The 13565-nt window shown below is 42.0% G+C and overlaps 1 protein-coding gene across 1 annotated transcript in view; it reads left to right on the forward strand.

The window, feature by feature from the left end:
* ARFGEF3 (ARFGEF family member 3) overlaps positions 1 to 13565 on the forward strand; it is a 148943-nt gene that overhangs the window by 95381 nt on the left and 39997 nt on the right. Inside the window, exons 20-25 of the mRNA XM_084776440.1 lie at positions 2915 to 3048; positions 3545 to 3690; positions 6002 to 6181; positions 8341 to 8485; positions 10149 to 10271; positions 13208 to 13311. Of these exons, the coding sequence (XP_084632566.1) occupies positions 2915 to 3048; positions 3545 to 3690; positions 6002 to 6181; positions 8341 to 8485; positions 10149 to 10271; positions 13208 to 13311 (832 nt within the window). The remainder of the gene's footprint in view (positions 1 to 2914; positions 3049 to 3544; positions 3691 to 6001; positions 6182 to 8340; positions 8486 to 10148; positions 10272 to 13207; positions 13312 to 13565) is intronic.

The following is a 13565-nucleotide window of genomic DNA, read 5'->3' on the forward strand; positions in this document are numbered from 1 at the left end:
ATTGTGACTCTGACTGCTTTTCCAAAGCATAATAGCATGCTCCCTACTTGAATACAAAATCATCCTGTTACCATGTCCAGGCACAGTGATATGGATCTAAAAATCAAGTATGTAGGATGTTTATTATCCACTAACCATGTGCGTTTAGTTAATAACTGAAAATATTAAAATAAAACTTGAGTATAGCCTGACTTAGTGCCGGTAGAGAACAGAGTGATTGTTGGAATTATATGAGGCTAGTGCATACGGTGTAATAAATGTTTTCTCAGAAGTTCTGAAACACTTAATAGATTTACTAAACTATGTGTATGTTTGTGGTGAGTGTTTGCATGTTTGTGTTTGTTATGTGCTGTGTATGTGTGCTGTGTGTGTGCCATACTGTTTGTGTGTTGTGTATATGTTGGTATATATGTGTGTGCTGTGTGTGTGTGTGTGCATTAGTATGTGTTTTCTTGACTACTGGTGTGTTCTGCATGTATAGAATGTGTGTGTATGGGTAGGTGTGTGGACTAAGATGGTGTGCTGTGTGTGCTATGTACATGTGCTGTGTGTGTGTGTGCTAGATTTTTCATCAGATGTCTCCTGCCAACATTAAAAGAAACCTCAGTTGCAAACATAATTATCTTTGAAGTAGGTACAAAATATTTTGCTGCTATATTAATAGGATTTAAATATCTATTTACTGGCCAGAAAAATAAATTTTAAATAAAAGAGAAAATGTCTAATATAACTGCATTTTTTCAAACTTTGTTGCATTTATTTATGCAAAACATGATGGTGAGCCAGGCCTTTAATCCCAGCACATGCCTTTAATCCCAGCACTCAGGGGGCAGAGACAGGTGGAGTGCTGTGAGTTCAAGGCCAGCCTGGTCTAACAAAGAGAGTTCCAGGACAGCCAGAGTGATACACAGAGAAAGCCTGACTTGAAAAACCAAACCAACCAAACAAACAAAAACACAAAAATAAATCTTTGTCTTGGATGACCCCTTTACATCAACATCTGTGTGTACATGTGTGTGCACGTGTACATGTGTGTTCTGTCTTTCTGTCTGTCTCGCTTTCTGTCTGGGAGTGGTCAGCTTATTCAAAGGAAATCCTCTAGACACCTTCATGGGATGATTAAAGATGGTTCCCATGTTTCTTTAAGTTGAAGCAGGATGGGTCTACAGCTAGGCTCAGTTCCTGAATCCCTGTGCTTTCTCTGCCTGAGATCATCTCTGCTGAGATTCAGATCTCTCGCCTCTCCAAGCCTCCAGTGAATAGGCCATTATAATGCAATGATAACAAAATAGGAATTAACTGATGCTGTTAAGCACTTTCCCAGACACTTCACACAGAGCACACACTACTCCAGGCGCCCCAACCATGAGAACTATTAACTTTATTTCTTAAAGGAGGAAATACAGGTCAGTGGAGTAAACTAATTTGTTTTAAGTCATTCCACTTTATAACGAACGATGGAGTCAGAAAATGCTTCTAAGTCCATCTCTCTGCAGAGATTCTTGCTACTTGTAGACATAATCCAAGAGCAGAATAAAAGTACAGGTTTTTACTTTCTTCTCTTTCTTTCTTTTTATTTTTGTTTCGTTTTCTTTTTGTGCTTGTGTGAGATAGAGTCTCATGTAGCTTAGGCTGATCCCATGTTTGCTATGTAGCCAAGGATTCTTTTGAGCTTACTCTTTAGCTTTTACCTCCTAATTATTGGGATTATGGACACGCCACTCAATTTATGAGGTACTAGTGATGGACACCTAGGCTTCGAGCATGCTATGCAAACACTCTTCCAAGTGAGCAGCATCCTCAGCCATGGAAACTGCAAAATTAATTTTTAATCATTTTTCGTGTATATTGATGTTTTTGCCCATGTGCATGCCTGTGTAGCACACGTGCAGGCAGGTAGCAGAAGAGTGTCCCGCATCCCCTGGAACTGCCATTACAGAACTGGGTATGGGTAGCCATGTGCTGAGAGTTGAGCTTGACTCCTCTGGAAAATCAGCTATCCACCTATCCAGCCCTAAAATTGCAGAGTTTGAATTATGCGTGACACTCTGATTGAATAGCACTTTGATAAAATGCCCCAATACTCACTACATATGAAATTGTTTCATGCACTAAAATTATCAGAAAGCCTGCTTAACATCTTCAAAAATCTGAAGCATTCCTCTTATTGTCAATAATTAATTTGTGGTTTTTATTTGCACTTATGTCCAGACTGTGTTCATTTTTTTTCCTGTGTGCTTTCTAGTGTATCATATTTGAATGACTGTTTTTTCAAGTCCTTTGTTCATTTCAAACTAAGTCTTTGACTTTTGCTGTTAAATTTCAAGTGTGCTTGGTTTTTTCAACATTGGATTTGTGAAATATGTAACATCTTTTAATGCCTCCTATTTTAGACTGGTTTCTGTGTTAAAACTTAGTATGTCTTATTTTAATCCTTTAGAATGGCTCAAGATTCAATTTCTGTCCATAACAATGTCCCTTGAGCAGCACATGACATCCCACACCACAGACATCACCGCAGGCTTGACTGGTAGACTATTGGTGCCTCACTGCTCACAGTAGCTATAAGACCCTAATGTCTGATCTTTACATCTTCTCCCCGTAGGCCTGGAATCTCTGGATGGCAATACTTTGTCATCTTTTACATTCTTCCCAGACAATTTAGGAGTGCTTACCACCACTGGCTAGTCTTGGAAGCTGCAAGGATTATTCTTTTCAAGTATGCTTTGTGGTATTCTTTGTATCAAAATCTCATGGTTACTGCAGACTTACACACATTAATAACACCACCCACTTGTCTGCATTGATTTCATAGCGGTTTCTGTTAATTATATAAACCAAACCACCATAAATATTCTGTCATATGCCCTTGATGACTTGTTCCCATGTAATGCGTATGTTTATTTGCACCCAGGCTTTTTGATGATGCTACAGATAAGTTGAACCTAACAGCCTTAGGAGGGTTCCTCTACCAGCTAAAGAAAGCATCCCAGTCTCAGCTTTTCCATTCCGTGACAGACACAGCCGATTACTCTCTGGCAATGCCAGGTAATTTTCCTTGAAGAAACTGTTGGTAAGTAAGGAGGGAATAGCCTTAGTCTTTGATGCCGACAGAGATGTGTGTGAAAGATGGCAGTAGCAATCATAACTATTAGAGTTTAAAGCACTCATCTGTATGTGCAGGTCATCACATGCATTTACAAGGGAGCTTTAAGGGTTTTATACATGAGATACTGTGGATTAGAGGGAAATCGTTAGCCCGTTCTAATCTCACTACTAAACAGGTCTAACTCCCCAGCCTACGGCTTAAAGCACTGCTACATGGCTACATGTGAACACAGTATTGCGTCGGGGAGAGGTTTTGGTGCTACTGAGTGAGCCACCTTCCTGATTTTGAATGGAAGGCTCTCTCCTTCCTCGATGAGCTTTCTGAAACTGTCTTGTTATCCAAGAACACTGCCTTGATTTTTTTTTAACTTCTCTTTGTGCCGGTGTCCGTCGAACTGCACCTAAGTTTGGGCTTTCCCATCTTACCTTCCTGTAGGAGAAGTTAAGTCGACTCAGGATCGCAAAACCGCTCTGCACCTGTTCCGCCTGGGGGACGCCATGCTGAGGATTGTGAGGAGCAAAGCACGGCCCCTGCTCCACGTGATGCGCTGTTGGAGCCTCGTGGCTCCGCACCTCGTGGAGGTGATACTGGCAGTTGGGAAGGGCTTGTAAACGTAAGCTCAGGGAGTTCCTGCTACGCACTCAGCATCGCGGCTGTATATACAGCCCAGTGAGAACTGTAACCTAGTCGCAAGCATCATTGTTCCGATTGTATATCAAGGCATCTGAAGGCTCACTTTGAAAGGCACTGAGACCATGGTGTCACTAACACCACGGTCGTATATCTTTCCAAGTATATGGCTCAATTAGTTTCCTTGTAAAGCTGCCTCTTTAGTCTCTTATGTTCTGCTCTCAACTTGAGTCTGGAACTAAAAGATAGGATCCCGAATCAATTCTTTACTTTAGGCAACATCTTTGGTTCTTGTCTCTCATCTCTGAAAATTCAGTTACTAAGGACATGTTATTTTAGAAGGGGAACCATATATCCTGGTTTTCCTAACACAATGACTACTAACACCCTCCCACTCTCTAAAGGAAAGTCGTTTATAGGATCGGGTTTATGGTAGCCCACATCTAATCATCTCAGCACAGAATGGCTGGCTCTGTTAGTTACTTTGCTGTTCCCATGATAAAACACTGTGACTGAGGCAAGTTATAGGAGGAAGAGTTTATTTGGGCTTAAAATTCCAGAAGGAAAGCCCACAATGTCAGGGAAGTACCGATGGAGGGGGAAGCTGAGAGGACCACACCTTCTGATGTAAGTGCAAAAGCAGAGCGAGCAACCTGGTGGCAGGGCTAGGCTATGAAATCTGAGAGCCTAACCATAATGTCACTTCTTCCAGCAAGGCTGCACCGCCCCGCCCCCGCCCCCCCCCCCACACACACACAGAGTGTGCCAGCTGGGAATCAAGTGTTAAAATAAATATCGGAGCCTAATCATTTCTCATTCAAACACGCCCCCCACTAGCTAAGTAACAGGAAATATCATTGCTGTGTGTGCAGTGGTAACTGCTCATAAATGCCCTGTAATGCTTACCTAGTAAAGATATACAAGAAAATATTTCATGAAAGTTAATTTATTAACATGAGGATAGACTACTAAGAAAGAAAGGTAGAAAATATCACTTTAGTCAAGGCCAAAGAGCAAATCAGCTAGATAGTATGCTGAAATTAGACATGCTGAGAGCCTAGGAGCTTCAAACAGTAACCATTTATTAACTCACGATCCTCTGTATCATAAATTTGAAGAAAATGCTGCCGTAATTCTGGTGTGGACTAGTGTGCTGGGTAGTTTGATTCCAACTTGACCAGGCTCGAGTCATTTGGGAAGAAAAAAACCTCAACTAAGAAAATGCCCCCACCAGGTTGGCCTGTGGGCGAGCCTATGGTGCATTTTCTTGCTTGACAACTGATGTGGGAGAACCAAAGTCGCCGTGGGTGGCCATTTCTGCATTGATGCTCCTGGGTGCGATAAGAAAACAGCACTCACTCTTCCATGGGCCCTACGTCAGTTCTTGCCTCCAGGGTTCTGCCCTGCTCGAGGTCCTGCTCTGACTTCCGTAATGATAAGCTGTTCCCCCAGAAGTATAGGGGTGTCTTAGCATAGAAATAGAAATCCTGAATAAGACAGCTAGCTTGGCTGATCACAGATGGCTTTCCTCCTGTGGCTGTGCTCAACTGACACAAAGACTGAAACAAACTAGTTCTTGGTAGCTCTAACTGAGAAGGGTGGGCAGCATTTTCTCTCTGCATGGTCTGTAATATGGGCTGCCTTTGGCAGACAGTCCCCACACATTCACATGTCCTGCTTAGGGTTTCCCCAAACAATGAAAGTGCAAACTCCATTTCACAGGTTTTTTTTTTTTAACTTATGGAATGATTTCTGTTGTGTCACTAGACAAAGCAAGTCCCTGTCAAAGTTGAAAGCCCGTGTGAAACAAAATCAGTAAAGAACATGAGATCCAGGCTGTGTGAGCCAATCCGGGTCTTTGTTGTAACTGGTCTATCTCACTAGGGAACAAATGATACTCTTGATCTTACTATGTTAGGGGGATGACTAAGGATGAACCGTAATCAGTTTCCAGGCTAGGTTGTGGGGAAGATGCTCTGTACTGCTGAAGAAAATTGCCATGCTGCAGAAAAGGAAAACAGTAGAAACCTTACTATTCCAGAAACCTCAAGGTATATTGAAGTTGTATCTGAAGTTGGTTAAATTTTCAGGTGGAATTTGGTGTACATATTATGTATACACTAAAATTCCTTAAAGTTTGTGTATAAATTGAGTTGCTCTTTCTGCCTTCATATAATGAGGTGGGCTGGGGGACACCTTCAGAAGTCACACTCTCCTTGCCTGACTTCCTGCTGGCGTCCGGCCCTCTCTGGTCTTGTGCAGGCCGCCTGTCATAAAGAACGCCACGTGTCTCAGAAGGCTGTTTCCTTCATCCATGATATCCTGACCGAGGTTCTCACTGACTGGAGCGAGCCGCCTCACTTTCACTTTAATGAAGCACTCTTCCGGCCCTTTGAGCGTATTATGCAGCTAGAACTGTGTGATGAAGATGTTCAAGACCAGGTCAGTGCCACTTGGGCCTCTGCATCCTCTACCCAGAGCTAGCATTTGGCGAGGGCGGGCAGAGACATACGCTGTTTTGCATAGTGTCTTTCTAGGTTAGTGACACACAGAGATTAAATAATTTGGCCAGGATCACCTAGTGATTGGTGGAACTGCAACACAGACTCAGAGGCCCTGGCTGGACTGATCTGTATCTTATCTAGACCATGCAATGCACTATGGTCATTCTGTCTAATGGGAGAGAGGAGGAAAGTAGCAAGCTCGGCGACCTCGCCTGTGACACAGTGGTGGGCTAAAGCTCAGCAGACCCTGTCTCTGAAACTGACTCAGATGTTGAATGGCTTATTCATTTTCTTTAAATGCAATGACATACTGGCAAGATAATGAACACTACAAAAATGCCCTCAAAGTGACAACCAGAGAAGGGTAGTCACACACACACACACACACACACACACACACACACACACACACACATGCATGCGCATGCACACCCACACTCACACGCTCACAGACACACACACACACACGCATGCACACGCGCATGTACACACACATGCACACATGTGTGCACACTCACATGCACACATACAGGCACCCTGTCCCCTGGGTGGATTTGCTATAGTGGGGTATACCATTAGGGTAAGCCAGAGCTTGTCATCACATTCTCAAGGTACAGGAGCCAATGACAGTACTATAGATCTTACATATCTTGGCTTCATTTAGACTAAGCTTAAATATAAAAGTAAGTAACATCAGAAAAAAAAAGGGAGAGAGAGGAAATGGGGATATATAGAAGCAAAATTCTACTTCTCCCCAAATAAATTCGGTATTAACTAGAAGTATGTGATAACTTGACAGTGCATATTATAATCTTTTCAGTAAAAATGAAAGTAACACATACAGTAAAGAGAAGTTTAAAAAATCAAATAGGGATGTTAAAATGACATGTGTTTAACATAAAAGAATGTGGTAAAAAGAAGAATAGAAGATCTAAGGGCAAGGGAAGTGTGCAAAACAGCAAAATGCTGGATGTAAATAAAGCCACACACACGAGTGCATTGAGTGGGGTGCTCAGCATCATTAGAGAAATGTAAATTGAACCCACAGTGAACACTGCTTTACTTACTACGGTGGCTGAGGCCAAAGGAGAGGTAATAAGCACAGGTGAGGTGGAGAGGAAATTAACAACAAACACTGGAGTAAGAAAGCAAATTCTTTACTTGGTTCAGAACACACCCTGGCGGTTCCTCCAACAGTGTGTGCCCAAGAGAAATGAAAAAACATCCATTGAAGTCTTCCTCACAAATGTTTGTAACAGTAACCACATCATTAAATGGAATCAAAAGACAGCTGTGGTGATCTGTGGCCCCTATTTCAGGGCTTAGGAGGCTGAGGCAGGAGAATCACAAGAGTGAAGCCAGCATAGGCTACATAGAAAGTTCTAAGCCACTGTGAGCTTCTCTCTTGGTATGGGAGGAGGAAAAGGCACTGAGACAAGCAGACAGTCGAGAACTAGAGCTTTGCAGATTCTAACCCTGGAGGATCTGGCAGCACTGTACAAGTGTCATGTCAAAAACAAAAGACAGTGGTTACGAGCACTGGCTGTCCTTCCAAAGGTCCTGAGTTCAGTTCCCAGCAACCACATGGTGGCTCACAACCATCTCCAATGGAATACGGTGCCCTCTTCTGTCACGAAGGCACACATGGGGGCAGACTACTGTATAAATAATAAATATTTTTTTAAATACAATGACAAGTATCATTATTACTAGAAATAGGCATACAAACATACATACAGGCAAAAAATCTTTTTTGAAAGAAAAGCTCAAGATTGTAAAATTATTTACAAAGCATAAAGTAGGAAGGATCTGAATCATCAGTGCATGGCAATAAGGCACACCCAAATACAAACACACACACACACACACACACACACACACACACACACACACACACAAACCAGCAAACTAGCAGAAGGCTAATCCTCTAAGTTTTTACTTAGCATCATTAGTTACTAGGGAAATAAGTGAATCTATCTCCATTTTGCTTTTTCTCTTTCACTAAAATTAACTAAGAAATAGGAGGAAGAGAAGCAAATGGCATTTCCTTCAAGTTCTACTTTTGTTGATTCATCACTTCCTCCTTCACTTGTGCAGGTGGTCACCTCCATTGGGGAGCTGGTTGAGGTGTGCTCCACACAGATCCAGTCGGGATGGAGACCCCTGTTCAGTGCTCTGGAAACAGTGCACAGTGGCAACAAGTCAGAGGTCAAGGAGTACCTGGTTGGGGACTATTCCATGGGTGAGAACAACTGAGTGACTCCTGCTATGGCACAAATCTGTTGTTGTTGTTGTTGTTGTTGTTTGGTTTTGTTGGTGGTGGTGGTGGTGTTTGGTTTGTTTTTGTTTTTGTTTTTGTTTTTTTGAGACAAGGTTTCTCTGTGTAGCCTTGCCTGTCCTGGACTCACTTTGTAGACCAGGCTGGCCTTGAACTCATAGAGATCCACCTGCCTCTGCCTCCTGAGTGCTGGGATTAAAGGCGTCCGCCACCACACCCAGCTAAGGGAAGAATCTTTATGTGCGAGTCTCAGGTTATCAAAAGAACAAGAGGAAAGGCGTTCTTTCAGCCATGTTTTGTCAACAGGAAATAACATGTACCTAGGATTTGGGGTTGGATTACTGCCAGCTGGTCCAGAGCGCTGAGCTCATGAGGCCCTGCTCTTGCTGAGATACTGTTGGTCACTCTGTGTTGCTCTGCAGAGTTTCTTTCTGGAACCAGAGAGGAAAATGTCACAAGTTGAGCATCCATGCTCCAAAGTCAAAAAAAAAAAAAAAAAGTTGGAATTCCATAGTACTCAGATTTCAGATTCTCGGTAAATTTTAAGCAAATAGTTCAAATTCTGAAAAACTCCAAATTCTGAAACAATCTGGTCCACAGGATTTAGAAGGTACACTAAGCCTACATCTCTATTTTCAAGTAAGAAAATCAGGGAATCAGAATTAGGAAGAATGGACCTAGCTAGAAATAGATTGCCATGCCCAGAGTCCAGGGGTATTGTTTCAGTGACCAAGACCACCCTGACATTCAGGAAGCCAGCAAAAGGACTCATGGGACATAGCACACAGTTCTGATAGGAATTATCGCACGCTTTGAGTGTATTCCATGACTCATGACTAAGATTCACTATGGTGGTGTGATATGGTCACATCCTTGTCATGAGGTAAAAAGACAGAATCTGCAAGGAAGCTACAGGTTTAGTTATATTCTTGCCCTTCCCATGGAACATTACACAGAGCACTCTTCACGCAGCAATGGAAGTGTCAGCAACGTGAAGCCAGTCAAAGGCCCAGTTGGAAACTGGTCACATAGACACATTGCACCTGACATAGGTCAAACACTGGATGCTCAGTATGAACCAAAGGGTTTGTATAGTCTAGAATATAGTAAGCCACCTTATAAGATAACTTGCCCAGAAACATTCTGTGAATCAAGCTCCTGAATGCTAGTCTAGAGCCACTTGACTGACAACCTTGCAAGCAGGATTCCTAAGGCAAGCAGACTTATGTCTATGACTTCTGCATAGGAATGAATAAATAAATGTATTTTATCAGAGGCTTATCTTAATGGTCCTTCCCCTTGTCTATAGATAATCTACATTTTTTTGTGTGCTGCAATATTCCAGAAGCCCATGTTTACTGTACTGTAGACCTACACATTACTCCAGGCTTTTGTTCCTATAGCTCTACCCCCATTATCTACCCAACTTTCTTCCTAGCCTTCCTCCACTTCCCATGTCGGTGAAAGAGCAAGACATGCTAGCCAGTCAGACAAAAGGTCTGGAATTGTTTTTCTAATGAATCTTTTCTAAGATTCTTTGAGACGTACTGGAAGAATAAGCACCCTGAAGAGTTAAAAACAGAACAAAACCTCCCTTTGTTAAGATTCCATCATCTTCCTCCCCCAGGGAAAGGCCAGGCTCCCGTGTTTGATGTGTTTGAAGCTTTTCTCAACACCGACAACATCCAGGTCTTCGCTAATGCAGCCACTAGTTACATCATGTGCCTTATGAAATTCGTCAAAGGACTGGGTAAGTAGAACCCTCCTTTAATAACTCACAGTCATTGTAGACCCTTCCCACAATGGCTTTGTAGGGACATCTCTGAAGTCAGGGCCCTAAAAGAGTTAATCTCCTGTGATATGAACATATGGCTTACTGTACTTGGGTTTGTCTGAAGTCGATGTTTTCAGTCTGAAGCCGATGTTTTCACTGTATCTACAGAATATTTATAATATTATGTATATACAATATTCTATATAATATGTTCTAAGCCTATACACTATTTTATGCTAACTTCCTTTTCAATCGTAGAATATTCAATCTAATCTTCAGTATTTGACCTTGTTTAGGAAACCATTTCCTTCAATGTCACAGCAGTTGGAAAGTAAAACCAAGAATGCCTCCGTTAGCCTTCGTAGTTGTACTGTGTGTTTTGGATGGGTCACCGTGCTCCTTTAAGTCCTGGTGTATTTTAGGAAGCATATCGGTAGTTGTATGCTTAATTTAGGAATACTTAGTAGTGTGAAGTCTTGTCTACAGCATGACCTACTGAAGCTGGCTTCTACAGAGCATGGATTCATCTGGGTGAGATGGAGAGAAAGGGCAGGGGGGGCGTTAACCACAAGTTTAAAAGATATTTACACATCTTAGAGGTTTACACAGAGAGCTCCTAGATGTGGAGTCTGAGAACCTTACACATAAAAAAACAGAAGGTTGATATTGTTCTTTTACCTTCCTAATAGATAACTGATACACTGATCATTCTTTTGTGAAAAAAAAAAAATTGGGCACCAAGAAGTTGTTAAACTTGTGTCATGCTTGTAGTAAGAAAAAAAAAGAAAGTGTCAGGACTTACTTGCTATTAGCTGAGCTGTAGACAATCCTTACCCTGTTCTGTTACAACATATAGTTGCCATCTTTACCTACAGAGATATGTTCTAAGACCACCATTGGATTCTTAAAACCACTAATAGTACCAAACCTGTGTATTCTCTATTTTTCCTATGCATACATACCAATAATTAATTTATGAAGTAGATGTTATATTAGACTGACAAAAACTAATGATAAGGCCTGGAGAGGTAGCTTAGCAGTTAAGAGTAGCATCACCCTTATTCTTGGAGTTAGAATTGCTCTTCCAGAGGACCTGGGTTCAATTCCCACCACCCACATGTCAGCTGACAGTCATCTGTAACTCCAGTCCTCGGGGATATAATGCCCTCTCCTGGCTTCCTCGAGCACCAGGCCTGCAAGAGGTCCACAGATATGCATGCAGGAAAACACACATGAAACTAAAATTTAATAAATCGTAAAAATTTAAAAAGAACCCAATGATAGCAATACCCTAGTATCCCATCGGGCAGTCTGGTAAGCCATGTGGCTACAGAGTGACAGCCAGGTACATATCATATCCGGCCTGGATGCAGCGCACGAAGGGATTTGGCATATGTTCGATAAGATGGAGCAGGAGTGACATTCCAACGTGTACTTTAAAACTTAGGCGTTTCTTGTTTCTGAAAACGTTCCACCCTGTGTCCATGTCGTGTGGCACGAGTACTTAGACCATAGCAAAGAAGAAAGGGTAATGAATCTTCCTTATACAGTTACTTAGACATATCACGTGTCTGTGAAATATCCAGGTAAATGTACCTGACAGCATGCTGGAAATTTGAGACTTTATCTTAGAGAAGAACTATGGACTGGAGGTGGAGATGCCAAATTATTAATGTGCACACAGAAGATAGTTTTGAAAAGATAGGTTCTATTTTATTCTGTGATTTATGAAGTCAAGGGTCAAGGTATAAGCCTTGGGGTTCAGTGAAAAACACAGAACCCTCCCTACGTCCGTGCTTCGTATGTACTACTTGGTTCCTGAAAGCCTATTTATATAGACTGTACAGCATAAAAGGTAGCACCTGCTATAATTAAGAGACTAGGAAATGACACTGTTGTTAATTTCCACCTGCTTTTTTCAGCATGCATTCATCCTGGCCCCTGTTTTCAGTTGTAAGGTATATTAATGTAAACCAGAGACTGGCAAACTTACAGTTCAAATCTAACTCACTAACAAATTTTCTTGAAAGCAATTTTATTCGGCTTTGTGCTTCAGCAACAGAAGTGAAGTTACACCCCTGACAGAGTGACCTACAAAGCTTTTAGTATTTGCTCTCTGGCCCTTCACAAAAACTGTACCAGCCCTAATCTAATACGTGAATTTGTCTATTTCTTTTATGTAGAAGCATGCCTCATTGCTTCTGAAATTTAACTAATGCCTAGTAATTATGTATATTTACCCGTAGGGAAGTGTGCTTGCTGCTACAATTGTAGACAATTAGCTATAATTACAGTGCTATGGGATGATTTTATTAGAAGAATAGAAATAGATGCATTACATTGAAAATAAAAATTATAATTCTCACTTATCTACACAGTCTTTTTCTCATTTATTTACCTATATTATTCTGATTTACTTACCTATAGAAAAATCTCTACAGCTATATGAAAATAATCTAATTTAAGTCTAATGAGGTAGCCTATGTCTCCAAACCTCGTATGTTTATTCTTTCTGGCCTCTTTGTTCACTGTCATCATTAGGGGCTCATCCTGGGAGCAGACACAGTCCAAAGAGGAAAGCCAAGCGCCTCATTTTGGCCTTGTAAGGCCTGCCTCTGGGACAGTTCTCTGTCACCAGGCCTCAGAACACACATCAGACAGCAGAGAAGGGAACTGGTGTGCTGGTTTCAGAAATACCCACTCAGCCACCAGAAGAACTGGACCAGAACAGACCAAACGTCCTCACGGGGAGAAAAAATTCACAGATGGGAATTTTATCAGGATTATTCTGAGTTGCTGTAACTTTCTCTTCTCTTCCTTCTGTGTGTATTTGGGTAAAAAGTGAGTGAGCAGGTCTTATACTATCATTGGAGAGCAGGGATAATTTTGTCTTTGTCCCCACGCTGCTCTAGGGGAGGCAGAATGTAAAGACATTGGAGACTGTGTCCCAGGAGCTGGAGCCACATCCACAGACCTGTGCTTGCCTGCACTGGATTACCTTAGACGTTGTTCTCAGGTACTGGTGAGACCCACACACAGATCCAAACTCCACGTATACCTCCTCAGAGGCTCTTCATAAAACACCAGCAGATGTCCTTACCTGCAACTAGGAGAGACAGCTTTATCTCTTTCCCCTTGACCTCAGATCTTTCCACCTCCCAGGCTGTCCTTGTCCTTCTGTTTCCTTGGAGGTGGGGCATGGGAAGAGGCAGCCAGAGTCTGGTGCCCATTTTCCTATGGACTCTTCTCTAGGGTCCACCACGGACAAAA

Source organism: Acomys minous (assembly GCF_964271855.1).
Source record: "Acomys minous genome assembly, chromosome: 3".
Taxonomy (NCBI): Eukaryota; Metazoa; Chordata; class Mammalia; order Rodentia; family Muridae; genus Acomys; species Acomys minous.